This window comes from Colossoma macropomum, unplaced genomic scaffold (genome assembly GCF_904425465.1).
Source record: "Colossoma macropomum unplaced genomic scaffold, Colossoma_macropomum, whole genome shotgun sequence".
NCBI classification, from domain to species: domain Eukaryota; kingdom Metazoa; phylum Chordata; class Actinopteri; order Characiformes; family Serrasalmidae; genus Colossoma; species Colossoma macropomum.
The window spans coordinates 2,097,066-2,116,286 of record NW_023495267.1 but is presented as its reverse complement, the minus strand read 5'-3'; the positions used below and the strand labels follow the sequence as shown (position 1 = coordinate 2,116,286).

The following is a 19,221-nucleotide window of genomic DNA, read 5'->3' as shown; positions in this document are numbered from 1 at the left end:
AATAAAATTTGATGAGAATCTATCAACCAAGGCTTTAGTACCAGTCAAAGAAGGTTTATTACTACGCGATGAAGTGATTTTAAGAACATGAATTTGAGTTTACTGTGAACAGTTCAAATGAAAAATCATTCTCTCCACAAATGTCCATGTGCAATATTATTTAACCCTAAAGTCACTATTTTGTGGCGCATGATTTACACTTTGTTAACTCCAATAAACACTTCTGGTAGGTGCTTACAAGCTTCTGACATCTCTCTATTGGAATCTTTGCCCATTCCACATACGCAATACCTTCCAGCTCATGAATGTTCCTTGGTTTCCACGCAAACACAGCTTTCTTTATATCCCACCAAAGATTTTCAATGGGATTTAAATCCAGGGACTGAGATGGCCACTCAAGGACATCCCAAGACTGATCCTGAACCAAGCTTTGGTTGACTTGGATGTATGCTTGGGATCATTTTCTTGCTGGAAAGTCCAATGGTCACCTTCGATTTACGCACTGAAGACAACATATTCTTCTCCACAATGGCCTGGTATTTCAACCAATTCATGATGTGAGTCAAACAGGCAAGATGGTCAGTTCCTGTAGCAGCTTGACCATGGAGATGGTGTTCTTTTAGTCATATGCTTTGCTTTTCTTATACCAGATACGCCACTGATCCATGGGTCTATACAGTTTTAATTTAGTTGTATCACTCCATAATGCCACAGGCCTGTCCAAATTCCTTCTTGCATATTCAAGTCGACTTTTATGTGCTTTCTGGTCAAGAGTGTTGTGCGGCGAGGTGTCCAGGCATGAATTCCTTGCTTGTGTAGTGTTCTTCTTATCCTATTCACAATACTTTTGTTCCTATCTTCATCAGGTCATATTGCTAGGCTTTGGCAGAGTTTTTCTTAGATGTTTTGTTCAAATGTCCGATTCCTTTTGATGAAATTTTTCTCTTTCTTCCACGTCCAGGTAGGTTTTACTGCTGTACCATGAGTTTTAAACTTGCGTATGATACCTCCAACTGTGTCTTTTGGAATTTTAAGTGTCTGGCATATTTTCCTGTAGCTGTTGCCTTTTTGGTGCAATGAAATAATTTCTTCTCTTAGCTTTTATGAGCGCTCCTTTTCCTTTGCCATGTTTGCTGCTGAGCTTGAACACATGCATGGGTGGGATTTATATATGTATCATAGCTGAAGTTCCCAAAGGTTTAATTGTGTTGTAGCACAATTTTGTAGCTCATAGACTAGCAGTGATTTTAAAACCAGCAATATTAAATTCTAAATTAGTTCTTCACCACCAAGAACTGAAAAATTAAAGTACATTTTACTGAATACTTCTCAATTACACATAAAAGAATCATTAATGGAATCTTGTGCCCAAAGGTTCAATTGGGATTTCAGAGGTGGTAGAGCCATATTTGTGGGAACAAATTTGTTCAATTTCTGTGGCATATATGCAGTTATAACACTGATATCATTCTGTGTTAATGGCTTCATTTCTGACAAAAATGAAAGCCTTTAAACTAGCAGCATGAACTGATCTAGACAATGATCTAACATCAAGAACCCTTCCTGTCCTTTTTATCTGTTTGCTCAGAGCAGCTCTTTCTGTTCTTAAGATAGAGAACTAATTTTAAGACATAGTTATTTACCCTCTTGATTACCCATAAAGCTTCTTCATTTTCACCAGCAGGCTTTTAGCTTGGAAGCTGTTCTACACGCATGGAATAATGAAGACATTCTTATCAAAGAAAATTCATTATTTCTGTCACACTGGCATGACAAGGGTCATATAATGGATTTGTTTAATAATGATGACAGCTTATTCTTCTGTGAACAATTTATTGAACAAATATAGTTTTCCCATCATTTTAAGGATATTAACTCTGTCTGCAAAGCAATCCCAATCGGCTTGTTAATATTGATGAAAAGTGATCTTTGCTTTGCAGACAAGTGTATAAAAGACACTGTCTTGTTCTTTAATAGACTCTCCAGCTTTGACAAAAAGTGTAATAATACATGTATTTGGATCAGTCTAGACATAAAATTAACCAAAGCGGGAAATTCCCCTGGAATTGATCAGACAAGATCTTGGCTACTTACTTACAAGTTTTGTATTCCCAACATAACCAGAGAGATACATTTCAAAATTCTCCATAAATTATATCCCTGTAAATCTCTCTTTTTAACATTTACAGACACAGATGACTTGTGTGCTTTGTAAGGAGGAAAGTCAATCAGTGGTTTACTTGTTTACTCATGATTGTATCTTTATGTGTCTTTTCTGCCCTCATTTAAGTATGTTTCTCTTTTCTCCTGTAAATCAGAGTAACAGCTTTACTATGAAATATATCTTTTGGTACCACATAAATTCTAATACTGCTCTTGGATATGTTGTTATTCCTTTTACCTGCAAAACATTTTATTCAGAAAAAATGTCCAATTCAATTCCAAAAATGTCAGTGTTTAAAACAGAAATGGAGCACTGCATCCTTTAAATGATAAGAAGTGCAATGTTTTCCACAAAAATCTGGAGCTGTGCTTTTCAGTGTTAAATCACCATGTGACACGCCATATATCAACAATCTGCTTAGTTGCTGTTCAGTTTATCTGCATAAAGTTCATCCAGAATGAGAGCAAAGAGAGGATGTGCATCAGCGGTCTGATGTGTCAGTTATATGTGTATAATGTCGTCTCTCACCTCATGTAATCACATACGCAATTTATCATTTGCCCCAGAAGCAGTCGATCAGCCAAGACATGTATGATATCTGCTGTGTACTTCTTCAGATCACAGTGGGAGATGCTAGGCTAACACTGCTAACAAATACAGGACCTAGACTGTGACCAATCTTCTCTCTGTAAATACATGCCCAAGAACATCTCAACCTGCTCAAAACATGCAGATCTTCATTTGATTAGTGCAGACACAACACATCAATGTGGTTTAGAACATAGTATGACCTACTTTAGTCTAAAAAATAAAAAGAAACCTCTCCGCATTGGAGAACAGTGGGGCAGCCATTGTAACTAGAACCACTTTTACCTCAGCAGTATGTGGTATCATTCCCCACAAGATGACTAAAGGTAAATTCCTAACAAACAGATGGTGTTATCAAACACTACGGGATACCTGCATAGTGACGTTTTGATGTATTACACATTCTTTGCAGTCAGTTTAAAAGTGGAGTAGTACTACAAAAAGGAAAAGTTATGCGGATGATAATGTAGTTCCAGTTTCAGCGTAAATGTTTAAATGAGGTTTATTTATGCCATTTTACTAAATTGTCTTTTTCATGAATTAACATAGCTTTTCGATACAAATTCAAACAAATTCAGATTTTGGCATGTGTTTACCCAGATTAGAATAAGTGTTTGTAGGTAATGTTAGCCTAGCATCTCCCTGTGTAAACTAAAGAGGCACACGTCAGATATCAAATCTTGGCTGATATTAGTTATCAGCCTTGGCTGATCAACTGCATCTGGGGTAAGTGAAAAATAACTTTAGTTAAATATTTGTTGAACGAAATTTTATGTCGAATAATTTTACGACTGTACCTGTTTCCTAATATAAACATACATAAACAAAACTAACCCTAATCCTAACATTTAATGAATGGACTATCCTATGTTTTAATTTACCTTCTGTTACATCCATGCTATCTCATTAGCAGTTGCACTTATTCTTTCATCTGATCTGAAATACAAAAAGGCTCATGTGTGCTGTAACAAGTTCTCTCCTGCTGTTCTAGAGCAACAGAATCAAGTGGGGAAAGTCTTGCACACTGTGACTGTCGCTGTCTTCATCTCTGCATGTGGTAGCAATTGCGCTCTATGTTTTAGGAAACCATCCACGTCATGAGATATGAATATTTCATATTACCCATCATGTCAAGCTGTGCTGTACAAAGGCTGCCCCCCCGACATATGTTAAAAATTCTAATTATGTCATGCATCACTCAAGTATTTGCCAGCAGAGTGCATTTTTAAGAGAGCAGAAGTCGGGACAATACAGTTTATCGATAAAAATCTGTGAAATGGTTCACCTCTGAGCAACAGTTTACTACTGAGTGCTCAATACCATTCAGTAAGATTTGGAAACACGTATTTCAAACTACTGAAACCTACTGCTTTTGAACATTGGCCGACAAGACCCTATTCAAAGCCATAGATATACATAACTAGATGCCGCGTTGTGACCAGCCAGACACGTCAACAGCTCCACCATTTTGGGACGCTCAACATTGCTGCTGAACTGCATTCAGTACCATTACAGAGTGGCAGCTTAGGAATGATAAGGTCCAAAATTCTACTATTTCAAGAATATTGCTCTCAGAAAGTTGGATATGATTATGTAATGGAGGTAACGCAGCGATCCACGCTCATGTTTGTGTGATGCATATTGTTTGTGCAATGTTTATGGCCGTGTGGTTGGTGAGGCACACAGAACCTGTTGATGTGATTATTTTTCCTCTGGTTTTATGTTAAGCTTATTTAATGTAATAGTCTATCCAGGAGATCTTAACTTTATATAGTAGTTATTTATTTACAATGATGGTTAATGCCTTGTAGCTCGGTAAGTTACAGCATTCCTTAATCCATTTACATATTCATAATAGATTAACGTTAGCACCTTCTTACACAAACCTGAGACCAGCTTTTTATTTGCCAGCTTCTTGTTCGAATTTTCCCATTCCACTTTAAATGGTGCATCAGCCAACTTCCAACACATTGATGGATTTGCTGATTGTGAGATTATGTTTCTACCGGAGCTCGCACTAAACGTCAGGTGCAGACTGAATACTTTCCTGCTCGTCCAGATGGCTAATTAGCATGATCACTTATTAAAGAAATAAAGCTAGAGAGCAGTCCATGCAACCTAGGTTAATCTATGTCTGAGGATTATAACAAAACAAATTTGGTGAAAATCGGTTGAGTATTAAGGCAGTCGAGGTTGATTTATTCCTGAGACTCATCATTTCTCAATGCAAGTGAATTTGTTCACAAGCGGATCATGACCGTTCCAATGTTGGAGGACGCACAGACCTATTACCTCAGATAGGGAACAACAGACAACGCAGCATCTAGGTATGTATATCTATGGTACAAAGCAAACACTTTGCAAACTCATAAATACATATAAATACATATGTGCTACAAACACAGAAAAAACGTTCATCAAAATGACTACACCTGAACTATATTTCACAAATGCACTGCAAATAAAGAAAACACATGCAACTTCAGAAACGCTGCAAAGCCAGTCACAACAAAATGGAGATGTTTCTGGAAGACTCAAAGTGGATGGAATCTCTATAATGAAAAATCACTGAAAGAAGTAGATAAGACTGCGGACACTCGCATCTCAAGTTCATGGTTAACCTGGCCGGTTAGTTTGCTATCTGACATGTCATAGCTGTGCTGTGGTAGTTCTCTGGTATAACTAGTTAAACTTTTACAGTTACACTCTACAGCTAATGCCCATTACTATACAGTCAAATTAATGTTAAAGAATTTAAAAGTCTGAATGGCTCTGTCTTCTTTGAGTGTCCTCCGGAAACATCTCCGCTGTGTTGTGACTGGATTATCAGCGTTTCTGAAGTTGCATGTGTTTTCTGAGTTTACAGAGTATCTACAAATTTGCAGCGTGTTTGTAAAATGCAAATGATAAAAGTGTTTTCTGCTAAAGCAGCTTGTTTTTTATTTGCAGTTTGTTGGGTCTTCTCGGCTACCGTACTTTCCCGCTTAACGTTACTTAACAATTTAACTTGTGGTTGCTAATAACAGATGGTGCTGGTTAGCAACATTAATCCAGGGACACTATTTGCTATCTAGCTGGTTGCAAATATGTGTCTTTGAGTAAATTTAGCAACAGTCAGTTGGTAAACATTATGCTAAACATCATGCAAGCCTATTATATTTAGTAAAAACCCATTTACATGAAACTACTCGAAACCTAATCGCCTACACTTAGAGTAAGAAGAAAATAGTTCAATTCTGTTTTTTGCTTAACTATTGCTTTAAATAAAAGTTCTTCTACAACCCAAAAGGAGTTCTTGAGTGGCAATAATACGAAAAAACTGCTTAAAGCTGGACTATGTAATATTTTTTGTTATTGTAAGCAGCCCGACTGAGTATGGAGGAAAAAAAAGAACACACTAAAATATGGTGTGCATGTGCCGCAGCAAGTCACCCTGTAAATCCTGAAATCATCTTTTAAAAGTCAGAGGTACCAAGACGGATTTGGCGGGAGACGTAATACATCTTTACGTTTTAATTTCACACACACAGTCTGGAAAAGAAGGTCTGACTCGAAGTTTAGGTCTCAAATGCAAAATCAACATTGCACTGATGAAGATAGGATGACAATAGTAGATCATTCACAACATCCTCAGAAGACACATCCCTCACCAAGTTTTGACTGAGTTCTCCTCAAATACTCTTTCAACGCACTTGCAAAAGACAAATTCATCTGCTTGTGGGGGAATGTTGTATGTTGCGTGAAATTACATATTTCCACCAGAGAGGTCCTACATAGTGTTGCTTTAAATTCCATCATTTGATAAGGACAGTAATATAACCTGTCTGTTCCAACATCTCTAAAGATTCCTTTCACCAAGGATGAACACATGGATCAAGGAGTATCATTTATGAAAGAAAAGGTGGATTTCACATCTCATTATGAACTTCTCCTGTTTATGGGTCAGCAATCTGCTTCAAATCATGTCCATCATGTCATAATCATCACACAGATAAAAAGTACTCATAAAATGTAGTAGATCAACTGAAACTGTATAAAGTACAGCAAAAAGTTTTATTCACTTTTCTATTTTCAAATATTTGGCCTTTTTATATCCAGGTTTTCATTACTGCAGTGCACCCCCATATCTGTTTCTTATTACAATGTTTATCTTTTTTTTTGCTTTTTTGAACAAAAATATATATTATTTTTAACTTCTGAATCTCTTTATTTTTTTTCTAAAATGAAAGGGATAATATATATATATATATATATATATATATATATATATATATATATATATATAGATAGATAGATAGATAGATAGATATGCATGAATTTTTAATTATTAATATTAGTATTAGTCATGTTTGTGAGCTTTGCCAAATGACAGAGAAAGGTATCCTACTCATATTGAACTAGGAGTGGTTCAACATGACATTTTATCATTATTGTGATAAATTATGCTACAATATGCTTTTCTTAGCATTTTGTGGATTACATCAGTATTTAAAGAACACGAAACAACTGCTTACTTTTTTGGTTTCGACTTATCAAGCCTCAGAAAAAAGAAATCTTGTAATATGTGTCATGTATTGTATCATAAAAGTGTTTTCAAGTATCATAATATTATATTTTTGCCATATCGCCCACCCCTAACTTGAACCTACTTTAGTTGTGAGTAAAGTCAACTTATAAAGGAAAAAGGAGACAAAAAGTAGAAAGTACACATTTTAAAAAGCTGATATAACCAAAGCCTGTTTTGTGTGTTTTTACTGATAAAGTGATATCTATGATTTAACTCTTTGAGTAGAATAGGCCAGATTTGCTTTGGTTTTCATTCCCAGGATTTGTAGATGCTGTTTGTTGACTGCTCACATCTAACCCAAAATAAAAAAAGCACAAATCTAAGAAATGAATTATATCTGGATGTTTTGTTAAAATGCCATTCCTATTATTTTTAAATCACTATGCACATGCATAAAGCATATAATTATCATGCGTTTTAATGGATCCAAATCCCAAAGCGTCGGAAATCAGCCATGCCTGTGTTCTCAAAAAATGCATACTCCCATACTGTTTAAACAGGCACAGAAATGATTAACTTGGAATGACCCTGATCACGTACCTGATGGATGTAGGCAGTAAACACCTGTGACAGTCAATCTAACGTTCATTTTGTTAGTTCTCTCAAAGTAGATCATGAAGCGGGAGGCTGTTTTTAGACTGGGATGAGCAAAAGTATTTACCATTATAGCTAAAGTGCTGGATGCAGCATAAAACATAAGTATGTCCAAACCAAAAATTTTCTAAATCCTAAAGTTTGTTTCTACATTTATACATACTTTACATTGCACTGCCACTTTGTTTATACGTTCATAAATATTTCATATTGCACAACCATTAACATAGGTTATCTTTTACAGTACGCAGTCACTCGGTACGTTCACTGGAGGGGACATGCACCACTACATTGGCAACTCTATTTTACTACTTATTTTTGTACTGTACATTATATTTTTTATCGTTGTTTTATATTTTATTATTTATCTTTACTTTTTCTATTTATGCATCTGTAAATAGCATAATGCAATACTTTTGCTCCTGTGCTCCTTTTGGGATTAATAAAGTGATCTATCTATCTATCCATCTATCTATCTATCTATCTAAGAAGATTAAAAGTAGGTGGCGTTTTGATTCACTCTGTAGGCACACACTGAATCTCAGGCACTGACTAGGTTCCTGGAACCAGGAACACTGAGACACTGATGATTCAATTACGTGCGACACAAATGCTGAGGCGGCATTCAAGGACATACAATGACCAACATCAACTGGACATCTATACAACTATAATGTTGGACTGAGCCATATCTCAAATTTGGGATGGAATATTACTGTCATTTCATGAACATCATCATTTTCTTTATACTAAGACCCACATACAGCTGTAAACCACACGTTTAATTACGTAATAACGTTAAATGCATTATTACATAAAATTACGTAATAATGTTTAACTGTCTGTTGACAGTCAATTAGATATTGTACTGAATGCATCATGTAGCCTTTTAAAATGTGTATTGCTATTGTTTTCGGATCTAAAATTCACACTTACGTATTTCAGCACCTCAGCAAATTTATACAAAATTTATACAAAAATGTACAAATACAAAGCAATGTGTAGATAAAAATAAATATCCAACAGAAATAGAAAAACAAACAGATGAATATACTATCTAACTCATATGCATTTCTAATAATATAATTCATAGTGAGGTTAACAGAGGATAGACACATATGTCTCAATTTTTTATGTAAAGAGTATGTAGAATATCTCTCCATACCATGGTAAGGACTGCCCTCTTCAGATTCTAAAGTGTAACTGCATGGTGAAGAATCAGGATGAATGCACAGTCTGTTCCAAACACAAATGAATAAGTGACCGTAAAAATCACAGATTATGTAAACTTAAACCTTTTCGCCAAGTGACCCTGACCACACATGCTTTTCATCCAGCTTTAATCTAATCCGTACCGAACACGGCCACTCAAGGCTCCAATCAAAGAGACTTTATCATCAAGCCTTAATGTCTTGGTAGGGCTCATTTGAAGTATTCTCTTTAAAGCAGCGTTAGAGATCAAACTAATCTGTTGCCTAATAGAGACATTTGGCCAGAAACTGGAAAATATTCATAAACCAGGCCTACAGAGAAACCATAGTAATATAGCCTCAATAATATTATTTTATACCCATCATCTGCCCTTCTCTGACCAGCACACCAATTTTCATCTACTTTGGGAAAAATCTGCTTTAGTAATACAGTAGGTAATATAGCTTCTGTGATGCCATTATAATGCAATGTGATGTCATGTAAAATTTCACCTCTAGTATTTTCTTTGGACTAGCAGATCATAGAACTGTGTATATATCTGCTATGTTTTACATATAAAAAATGCAAACCACAGATAAAATGTCAGGTCTTCTTTCCTAAGGAACAGTCTCAAACTCCAGCAAACCGACTCCAGTCATTTCTATGTTTAAGAATTAGGCTCTGGCAGGTCATGTCAGGAAAATATTCAACATTCAATATTCAAGCAAAAACTTTTATTTAATTCATGCAAGCATGTAAACTTTTAAAGCTGCGCTACACAATTAATGGTGAAATATCTGCCCAAGCAGTTTCAACATCACCTCTTAAATGCTTAGGTGCTGTAATGTGAATTATTGTCATGTACTGTAACAGACTGCAGATTAATCAAGAAGTGCTGACATTAATAACACGCTCATAGAATGCAATTCAGACAATCACCCTAGACTCTAGATTTTGAAACAAGCATGCATATCTGCTCACAGATGCTGACAGGACTAACTATTTAAGTATTGAATAAGGGCAGTGGATCCCTCATTGGTGATTTTTAACATGAGGTATTTGGGCAATATACACAATATAAAGAAACTGCAAAACCACGAGGATTATGTAAAGCTACACCTTTTCGCCAAGTGACCCTGACCTGACACACATGCTTTCCTCCAGCTTTAATCTAACCAGTACTGAACACGGCCACTCAAGGCTCCAATCAAAGAGACTTCATCATCAAACCTTGACATCTTGGTAGGGCTCATTTAGAATATTCTCTTTAAAGCAGGGTTAGTGATTAAACTAACCTGTTGGTTGAGAGAGACATTTGAGCAGAAGCTGGAAAATATCCATGAGCCAGACTTACAGAGAAGCAATAGTAATATAGCCTTCCCAAATTATTTTCAAATTCTAACACAGGAAGTCCTTTTATAGGGATAATATTCAAATAAGTATCCTGTTTTGCTTACTATCAGAATAAATTAGCTGAGCCATAAGAATCCAAACAATTCAGGAACCAAAGGCATCAACATGATCATCTGACATTTCCAGAATGAGTCTTAGACCCTTGTTCTCATCATACTGACAGGTACCGTGCTTCCTTGGCTTCACTGCCTCAAGCCGACTTCACTTAAATTCAGTTTCTGCTGCTGGAGTCACTGACGTTTTCAAAACCTAGGCCTAAAATGTGTGTGTTTTCAGAGTATCAGACAACTTGTCACAAAGTCTTCAAGGTCTTGCTTTCAGCAGGAATATAGGAAAATAATTTTAATGGTCAGCAATACAGGATAACTGCAGTGTGCATGTGCAGTCAAAATATTACAAAGATGCATTTACTTGTAGACCGTTAAAGATTTTTTTCTCCTCTGGAACAACTTTAGGTTACATCTAAAGCTAACTTATGTGTACAACAAGGCCAATTATGTCAGTTACGGATTTGAGACATATCTGTCATATTACAGAATTAGCAAAATAACAAACAGATGTCATATTAAATTATGTACAGAAACAGGTTGGACGATTGCAACCCGTGTTTGCGTCACATACGTTTTAAAACATCGTAAAGTCTGGTCTAATCTTTGGAGGACTGAAGTACTGTATGGTGCGAAAGCCCGTTAGCTCGCAGTTAGCCGTAGGGCTAGCGAGTTCTACTTCAGCGACAGTTGCCATAGCAGCAGCTTACAGGAAGTAAACTAGCTAGATCCTGGCCGTCAGCTTAAAACATCCGTACTGAAACCGAAAACGGCACGCAGGGATCTTTGATTAAAACTGTGAGAAGTTTATTGATTTATTTTTTTTAATACAAAACACTTGTTAACGAAAAGCATACTTTTATTTTACATAATTACATGTGCCAATCCAAATACGCATTCAGAGAAGACGAGAGGACGGCTATAAATTTAACCTATAAGTTACTTTTGTGATTTAGAACTTCGATAGTGGTAGTTGTGGGGAAGGTTGTGCGGAAAGCCGTACATGACCTTGGCCGAGCAACAGTTAACTGGTCAACGTTACTGGTTTATCTTTGTGGGGCATCTTTTACTTATCTTTATGGTTGTGAAAAAAAGTGGCGTGGCACAACAGGCGACCTGGAACCTGTGATGTTTGTTCATGTGTTTCTCGGCGTGGTGCATGAACTTTCACCAGATTTCACCAGAGCCGCGGCGGTGAAACTCACTGGCGAGAGGAGGACTGTTTTACTTTTATCATGTAGGCGAACTTCTCACCCAGCGTGCTTTATTAGTTCACATATCCGTGGAAGCAGAACTGAACCGATAGCATGACTCGCCTTAGGTTACTTAACGTTAGTTTGACTTAAGTCAGTCGCGCTGGCACGATTAGTTAGCAGAGCTTTCACTTACACTGTTAACCAAGCGGACTCTCATAACCTCAGCTAGCCTGACAGTTTTGCTAAAATGGAATCCTTCATCAAATTCTCCAACCAGAGCCAAGGAAGGGACCGTATTTTCAGGTGAGTTACCGAGGTGCCCGAACCACTTTTCATATTTTTTTCCAGTGTTTTGAAAGAGCACACGTTACTACTGTAAACCTACCAGATCAAACACGCGAGCTTTTTATACTTTACTATTTACCTAATGTTATGTTTACCTATTACACTATTCAGTTGAACTAACTGGGCTTGGTGTTTAGGGCAACACAGTATGCATGCGCTTTGGCAAAGTATCTGCTTCGCAATGATCCGGCAAGAAAAGCGCTGCTGGTGAAGCTGCGGAGTTTGGAGTCGAACATGAGCTCTGGACGGAAGCGTAAGTGCACTGCGCCTCCTACTGGCTGGTATGAAGTTTCAGTAGACTCATTAGTCCAGTCACAAATGGCGTTTGAACCCTGCGCTCCACTTCCAACAGGCCCCCAGCTTTTGCCTTCCAAAGCGTGTCCCCGGAAGTGAGCTGCTTGGGATCGAGCAGGGATCGAGCATTTATGAGAAACTCTTCATTAACTTCCGTTCATTTCGGGCGGAAAAAAAGGCACACCTGAGCCGTTTTAGATCACCTCATGCCCCTGTCCACTTCTAGATAGGCTGGACTGCCTGTCATTTGATATACAGGCCTGTCAATCAATTTATAGCTGCAAACTAAAAGTTTATCCGCGACAGGACAAAAAATGACTGAAATCACAGAGCAGGTTTAGTGCATAATAATAATAACAGTAATAACTATTATTGTTATTATTCATTTAATTATTTATTTTTATAATGATCAGTACTGTAATACGTGTCTAGTTGAGGATGTTTTTGCTCGCTCACTCAGGAGGGTCATATTTTTCTTGTTCTCTTCTTTAATTCTAAAGTTTATTTTACACAAAGAACTAATGGTGGAGGAAGTAGTAAATTCAATATATGTTGAAAATGTATTGTTCTTCTGAATGGTTGTGGTGATTTATGTTCCCTTTGCACCACACGCTTTAGATTTGCATCATTAAGGCACCTGCTCGGTCTCACGCTTTCCAACTATCCACCAGACGAGAAGCCAATCTGGAAGTGATACAATTTGCCTCATCTAGTCCCCACTGAAATCAGCAGGATGACAGGGTCCAGTACATATATATGCTCTCAATGACTTCCAAGTCACAGTTTGGTAACATTAACAATGTGCAGAACTATGGTGCAAAAGACCTTGAGGGAGCTTTGTTTAAACTTGTGCATTTAGGACAGACTCGTGCGATGTGCAGGCTCGGTATTGGCGTATGGGTTTTTTTTTTTTATATATGAGCTAAACTGCTTAACTAGGGTGGCTTAATTCAGATAACACGCTGAATGCAGCCGAGTATTTTACTCTCTGCCATATTGGTCAGATAGCTGTAAACAAAACTATCCACTCTGACTGGTCTTGACCTGTATTTCATGGAATTTTGGGTAACAGCCCACTGCCGGGCCTGCATTATTGTGGTCGTCACTGAAGGCTGCAGTAAAGGCATAGAGAGGGTGCTTTGAACACCAAAACTGAGGACTGCAGGCCCGTGTGTACGCCATTTGGGACTGGGCATTAGCGTTTTGTTTCTGCAGTTGTCCAACTATAGCTCTCTGCAGGACAGAGTAGTGGGCATGCTGAAAAAGCAAGCAGGGTGATTAGGTACTTACAGAGCTGGTTTAAAGGGGAGCCTGCACTTCCCTTTTCTCCTATTATATGAAAAACATGACTGCAAAACTAAGATGCTAGCATTACTGCTACTGAGTGCTGATTGGTTGGTCATCTCATTGGCTGAGTGAAGCAGTTCGCTCATATTGACGTCATGAACGTACATGAAGTGCTAAAGGTTATAAAGTCCTACAACTGGAATTCAAAAGCACTAAAAAAAATAGTGCTAGTTAAAGGTGTTAGTGTTTTTATGCTGTTCTGCGTTCAGGAAATGAAAGCATTCTTCTGTCATCTACTAAGATGTGATGTTGCTTAAATGCTCTATAACAACTCGTTCAGCTTGGACTCGCTCAGAAGCGCCCTCTAGCATGTGACAAACCTGAAAGACATTCTTGAGTGGTTCTCTTCACACATTATCAGATACTGCTCCTCATGGTAGTATATAACAGTATGTGAAAACTGCCATACTACAGGGTCACATGACCACCAGATGATTGCGTTCACATCCTATATTTCGAAGATGGCTCTGGCTGTATAGTGGAATGTTTGGCTCGAGTAGAATGTCAAAGGTATCGTTGCCGCACTGGAAAGCAGTATGTAGTAAGCTATACTTCAGTGACCGTCTTAGCGCCGCCTCAGGCAGTTATTTCCAGTCATACCTACACTCTTAAAGATGATTCCTCAGGGGTTCTTTAGTAAAGAAGATGGTTCTATACAGATTCTATATAAACTATTCTAAATAAATGGTTCTAAACATTTTTTACATGGATTCTTTTTGAAAACGGTTCTATATAGCACCAAAAAGCATTCTATATTCTAACACGCTTGACCTCATAACGATAGAAGAATCCTTTTTGGTGCCATATAGAACACTTTTCAAAAAGGTTCTAGGTAGAACCATCTACAGCACATTCTCCATCAATCTGAAGAACCCTTTCATGATGCAAAGAACCCTTTAATTACGCAAAGGGTTCTAAAAAACCCTTAAAAAACATCTTTTTTTAAGAGTGTATATTAACCAAATAATGTAGTTTTACTTACAAAAGCTGGACTTTGCTGAAGGGTCTAAACTGCAACAGTCCAATCAGAATTGGAAGACAATTGCTTTAAAAAAGTAAACGGCATTGGACAGGTGTTTAGATGTGATCAGTATTTTAAACTGTTATTTTATGATTGTACTCCAGAAGAGAAGAACATGTAGGTGATGCTGGGGTATTGTGCTAAAACCTGTCCATTTTATTAATTTTAGCACATTTATAACCTTACAGAAATAAATGTTGCATTTCTTTGTAATGCTAATCCAGGTACATGTAGTCCCAGTTTCTACTATTTCTAAAATGTATATTAGAAAAAATGGATATTGGAATCAGCCATTTCCATATCCCCACATATAAGAATCTTTGTGCTGAAAATGGTGGGTAATTCAGTTAAAATAATTTGTAAATGTGAAATGGAATTTTGCAGAGATTAGTTCATTAGACCTTCAGGTAGTATTTCACAGTCTTAGAAGACACCAGTCCAGCCCTTGCAAGTGCCCAGGGTGATTTTTTTTCATGGAGGATAACCAATGGCTCATGAGCCTGCTGAATGCTCTTTTTTTTCCCATTGGCTCACACATGCGTTAATTAGGGTCTTCTCCTAGAAGTTATACATATGTATATATAAATATGGGCGTCATTTGCAAATGATGGAAATAAGGGAGTAGTGCACAAGCGCACAATGTAGAAAGTGATTCATCATTTACACTGATCATCCTTTGTTTCAATAGGGAACAATTTCATGACTCAGATTTCATGACGCAGATAGTCAGCTTTGATTAATAGGGGAGTTTATCGCTTAGCGGCACATTAAATGCAAAAATATGAAGAAAGGTTTATTTGCAACTGTGATAATCCACATTAGGTGCTAGCAGTTAGCTAAGGTAGTTTTTCAGCATGCCCACTTAAGAGACCCATGTTGCATGCTGATCCACTTTTGTTGAGATATTCATTGTTTGAGCAGAAATAATTTTACTTCAATCAATTTACAGAGAATTTCCAAACCAAAATCTAACAGTGTTATTTCCTGTTGATAACTGAGAAAATAATTTTCTGCACATTCATGAAATTCCATCGGCCAAAAGTGAAAAAGCCAACTTTGTTTTTCTGTTCAGTTTTCAGGCTTGGCAATACTGTGAACTCCATCGATGCGGCCAAGAGAACTCTTTACCTGTCTGACCCTGTGCTGCGTCTTTGCCTCACTGTGGCCAACGTCAGCCGTGCCCTTTATTTCATTTGTGACAATGTTCTCTGGGCCAAAAATATTGGCCTCATCAAAGGTATTGATAAGGATCGTTGGAGCTTGAATGCAAGCAGATATTACTTTGTGTCCTTACTGATGAACCTTGCCAGAGATGCTTATGTGATGGCTCAGCTCATGGTGCAAAAATCTCGGGAAAGGCAATTTCAGCAGAAGGTCAACCAGCACCTAAATGACAGTCCAGATGTGGCTTGTGTCATTATTCCCCAGCTTGATGCCTTTCTGTTTCTATTCATCGAGAGTCTCAGAAGTCACCCAGCTGTCGCTCTCGACATGCTCAAGAATGCGTGTGATCTTTTCATTCCACTTGACAAGCTGGGAATTTATCAGACAAATGCAGGGATCGTGGGGATGTGTGGACTTGTCTCTTCCCTTATAGGGATACTGTCAGTCCTGAAGCCCAATCTGAAAATAAAGCCCTAAGGTGAGAAGGGGAAAAAAAGTTTTAAGCTCCAGTCAGGAACGTTTTTTTTTCTCAGATAAATTACATGTGAATTGGTTGTCAAGTTACTTCAGTTAATGCAAATAACGTGGATGGACCATGATAAATCTGGATATTATAATCACAAATAATATTGGGTGAATAATAAACGCTTGCTTGGTTCAGAGAGTCAAATAGCTAGAGGGTATGTCTAATACAGAAAATGATAAATGTGCTCCCTGGCTGTTTAGAATAAACACACAAAGATGATTTGGATTTCATAAGAAGATCCTCTATCAAAAACATAATCTCAGTTCAGAAGTTACCTTATTTCATTCACATTGTTGGAAACTTTTCTCCAAGTCAAACATGGCTGATGCTTCTTCTTCTGGCCCTCAGTTCCCCACCCGAGCTCAAGGGCAGGAAGCCAAGTAGTTAGTAGAGTAATAAATAAATAAATGAAAACACTTTGTGTTAAGATTCCTCTCAATTAGCCAGTATGGCAACAGCATAATAAAAGATCAGACTTTTCCTGACTGGGGCTTTTAAAAGGGTCTGAAATTTTCAGCCATTAGTCATACACTGAGAGAGACTTATAACTGATACTAAACAACAGAATACTGGGTTTCTGGACAGCCTAAGGTCCTAGATTAAAATAGTTTGAAAAGAGTTTTTTTGTTTTTAAGAATGAGAGGCTACATAGATATACACAAGCCTACTCTAAATCCTGAAATGTATGTGTGCTTGGGTTTAAAGTTGTACTAGGGACTTGAATTGAAATGTGAATTTAGTGCATTTTCACAGTGGAATTGTGGAGAGACAGTCAGCTTTGAACTATGAGGGAAGAAAATCACTTTGTAGCATCTAAAAATCAAGGTTAGCATCAGCTTCTGGTGTCATATAGCGAAACTGGATATTGTGAAAGGGAATGGAATCAGTCCAAGTGCATAAACAAACATTTCAGTATATCTGAGATATTGCTAGTTGACCAAGACACTGTATTGTTGATATTCTTTGTATCATTTTCTTTATCTATACTGCCTTTTAAAGAGCACCTTGGGAGAAAAATGCATATTTTAAATGGGATCTTTGTAATTAATCTTTGATACTGTTATGGTACTAATAGATTGCAAATTGTATCCAGTGATTTTGAGACCTGCAATAATAATTATTCCCTCTGATTTGATTCCAGGTAACAGGTGTTCACTCTTTGCTGAAATATTTGATTTGCACAGTCTGCTGACTTTATATGTATCTGATTATTTTAGTTACCTTTTATTGAGGAACATCAGTGGCACCATAATGTCCTACCTCTTCCTAATTCCTGAATCCTGTTTACCAGTTCTTTTTTACAGACGAAATGCTGTTAATACTAAGTCTGTGTTTTAAAGTATTTCTTTTTTCCTCAGATGAATTGAGTGAGATAACCATCTGCTGTGGCCATTTTTATTTCAATTTAATGCAGCTTCATTGGATACATTTCTGTGCAGATTATTCTGAACAGATGAGCCTTATATAGACTGTTATGATGCACAGTTGCAAATAAAGTTCCATATTTTTAATTTTAAAGTGTTTCTTTTTTCAGAATAAGTAATATGCAGATTATTACATGGAAGCTGTGTGATTGGTGGTAGTATGAGGTGGTACTATTTGTGTAATGTTAGTGTGGCTGGTTAACTTCTAGGCAATAGACAATAATTCAGCAATTCTCATTTGTGTTCTAATTGGTTGAAATTTGTCAACTTGAATTCAAAGTCTTAGGGCATAGAACCTGGTAAGGAATGTAAAGCTACAGCTGGCTTGCCTTTTTATAAATGAAGAAAATAAAATGAGTAGTCATGTTTTTCCATTTCCTCTCAGAAATGAGAATGGATGTAAAATGCAGGTTAAAAGTTCCTCTGAAAGAAAAATGGAATTCCCGCTATGGTTGGGAGGGTGCCTCAAAATGAGGGAAAGGCATTTAGTCAGCTTCCACACTTCCTTTGTATGATCTTCATAACTTCCTAAATTATCTGGCTTCAACTTTTTGAACTACCAGTTGAATACCTAAACATGCTCATAGGAGAGCACTGACTGGTATGATGCAACCACTCTACCATCTTGTGACACAGAAGAGCTTTTTTTTTCTCAATTACTGTGTAAGTAGTATTAAAGGCTTTTCAGTATAATTCACTTATATATTAGGTTGGATGCAAAAGTTGCCTTAAAAAGTCTTCTAAAATTTTAAGGTCATAAAATATCTGAAAATGTCTTATTTTGAAAGTAGTTTTTCTTTCTTTTTAATTCAACGATGACAAAAGAACAGGCCAAAAAGAGCAAATCTGTATATTGAACTAATTCAGAATAGATCACCAGCCAAAAATATCCAGCAGACAGAGTTGGTGTGGTCAAAAACTGACTGCTGATTAAGGGCTAGAGGATGCAGAACTGATGTCAAACACCGAGAAGACATACTGTATGTCTGTGCATGCAATAGAGTTCCTTTATAAGACTGTTGTGGATTTGTTGATTTATAGAGGAATAAAAATAATCTACTAAGTTCTTTTTATTCATGTCATTCAACAACTGAGAACTCATCCTAATACATCAACAATATTTCAGCAACCAGAAGACTAGTTACGCTAATCTAGTCACACAAACTAGCTAACAGGCGCGCTAAGTAGCTTTACTGGCCATGACATGTTTATACTGGGATGGACCCCAAAGGATTAAATAAAGCAGAGTTTAATTTGTGATTTCTGGGCCTTTTTTATCTGGGTTTAATTTTAGATCTAGTTGTACTGCACCACATAGTTTTAAAAGTAGGTTAACTTGT

General features: G+C 37.1%; 1 protein-coding gene across 1 annotated transcript; it reads left to right on the top strand.

Annotated features, from left to right (window-relative positions):
- Positions 1–11,327: 11,327 nt before the first annotated feature.
- On the top strand, positions 11,328–17,975 carry pex11a (peroxisomal biogenesis factor 11 alpha). The gene is made up of 3 exons (XM_036561714.1): positions 11,328–12,063; positions 12,243–12,358; positions 15,840–17,975. Exons 1-3 carry the CDS (start codon positions 12,008–12,010, stop codon positions 16,406–16,408), a joined length of 741 nt encoding a protein of 246 aa, XP_036417607.1. The 5' UTR covers positions 11,328–12,007; the 3' UTR covers positions 16,409–17,975.
- The last annotated feature ends 1,246 nt before the right edge of the window (positions 17,976–19,221 follow it).

Bases quoted from the DNA above. Each gene is read 5' to 3' on its own strand.
- pex11a (XM_036561714.1), top strand. From the start codon at position 12,008: ATGGAATCCTTCATCAAATTCTCCAACCAGAGCCAAGGAAGGGACCGT. The intron at 12,064-12,242 runs GTGAGTTACCGA...CTTGGTGTTTAG, and splicing joins GGAAGGGACCGTATTTTCAG to GGCAACACAGTATGCATGCG. The intron at 12,359-15,839 runs GTAAGTGCACTG...TTTTCTGTTCAG, and splicing joins CATGAGCTCTGGACGGAAGC to TTTTCAGGCTTGGCAATACT.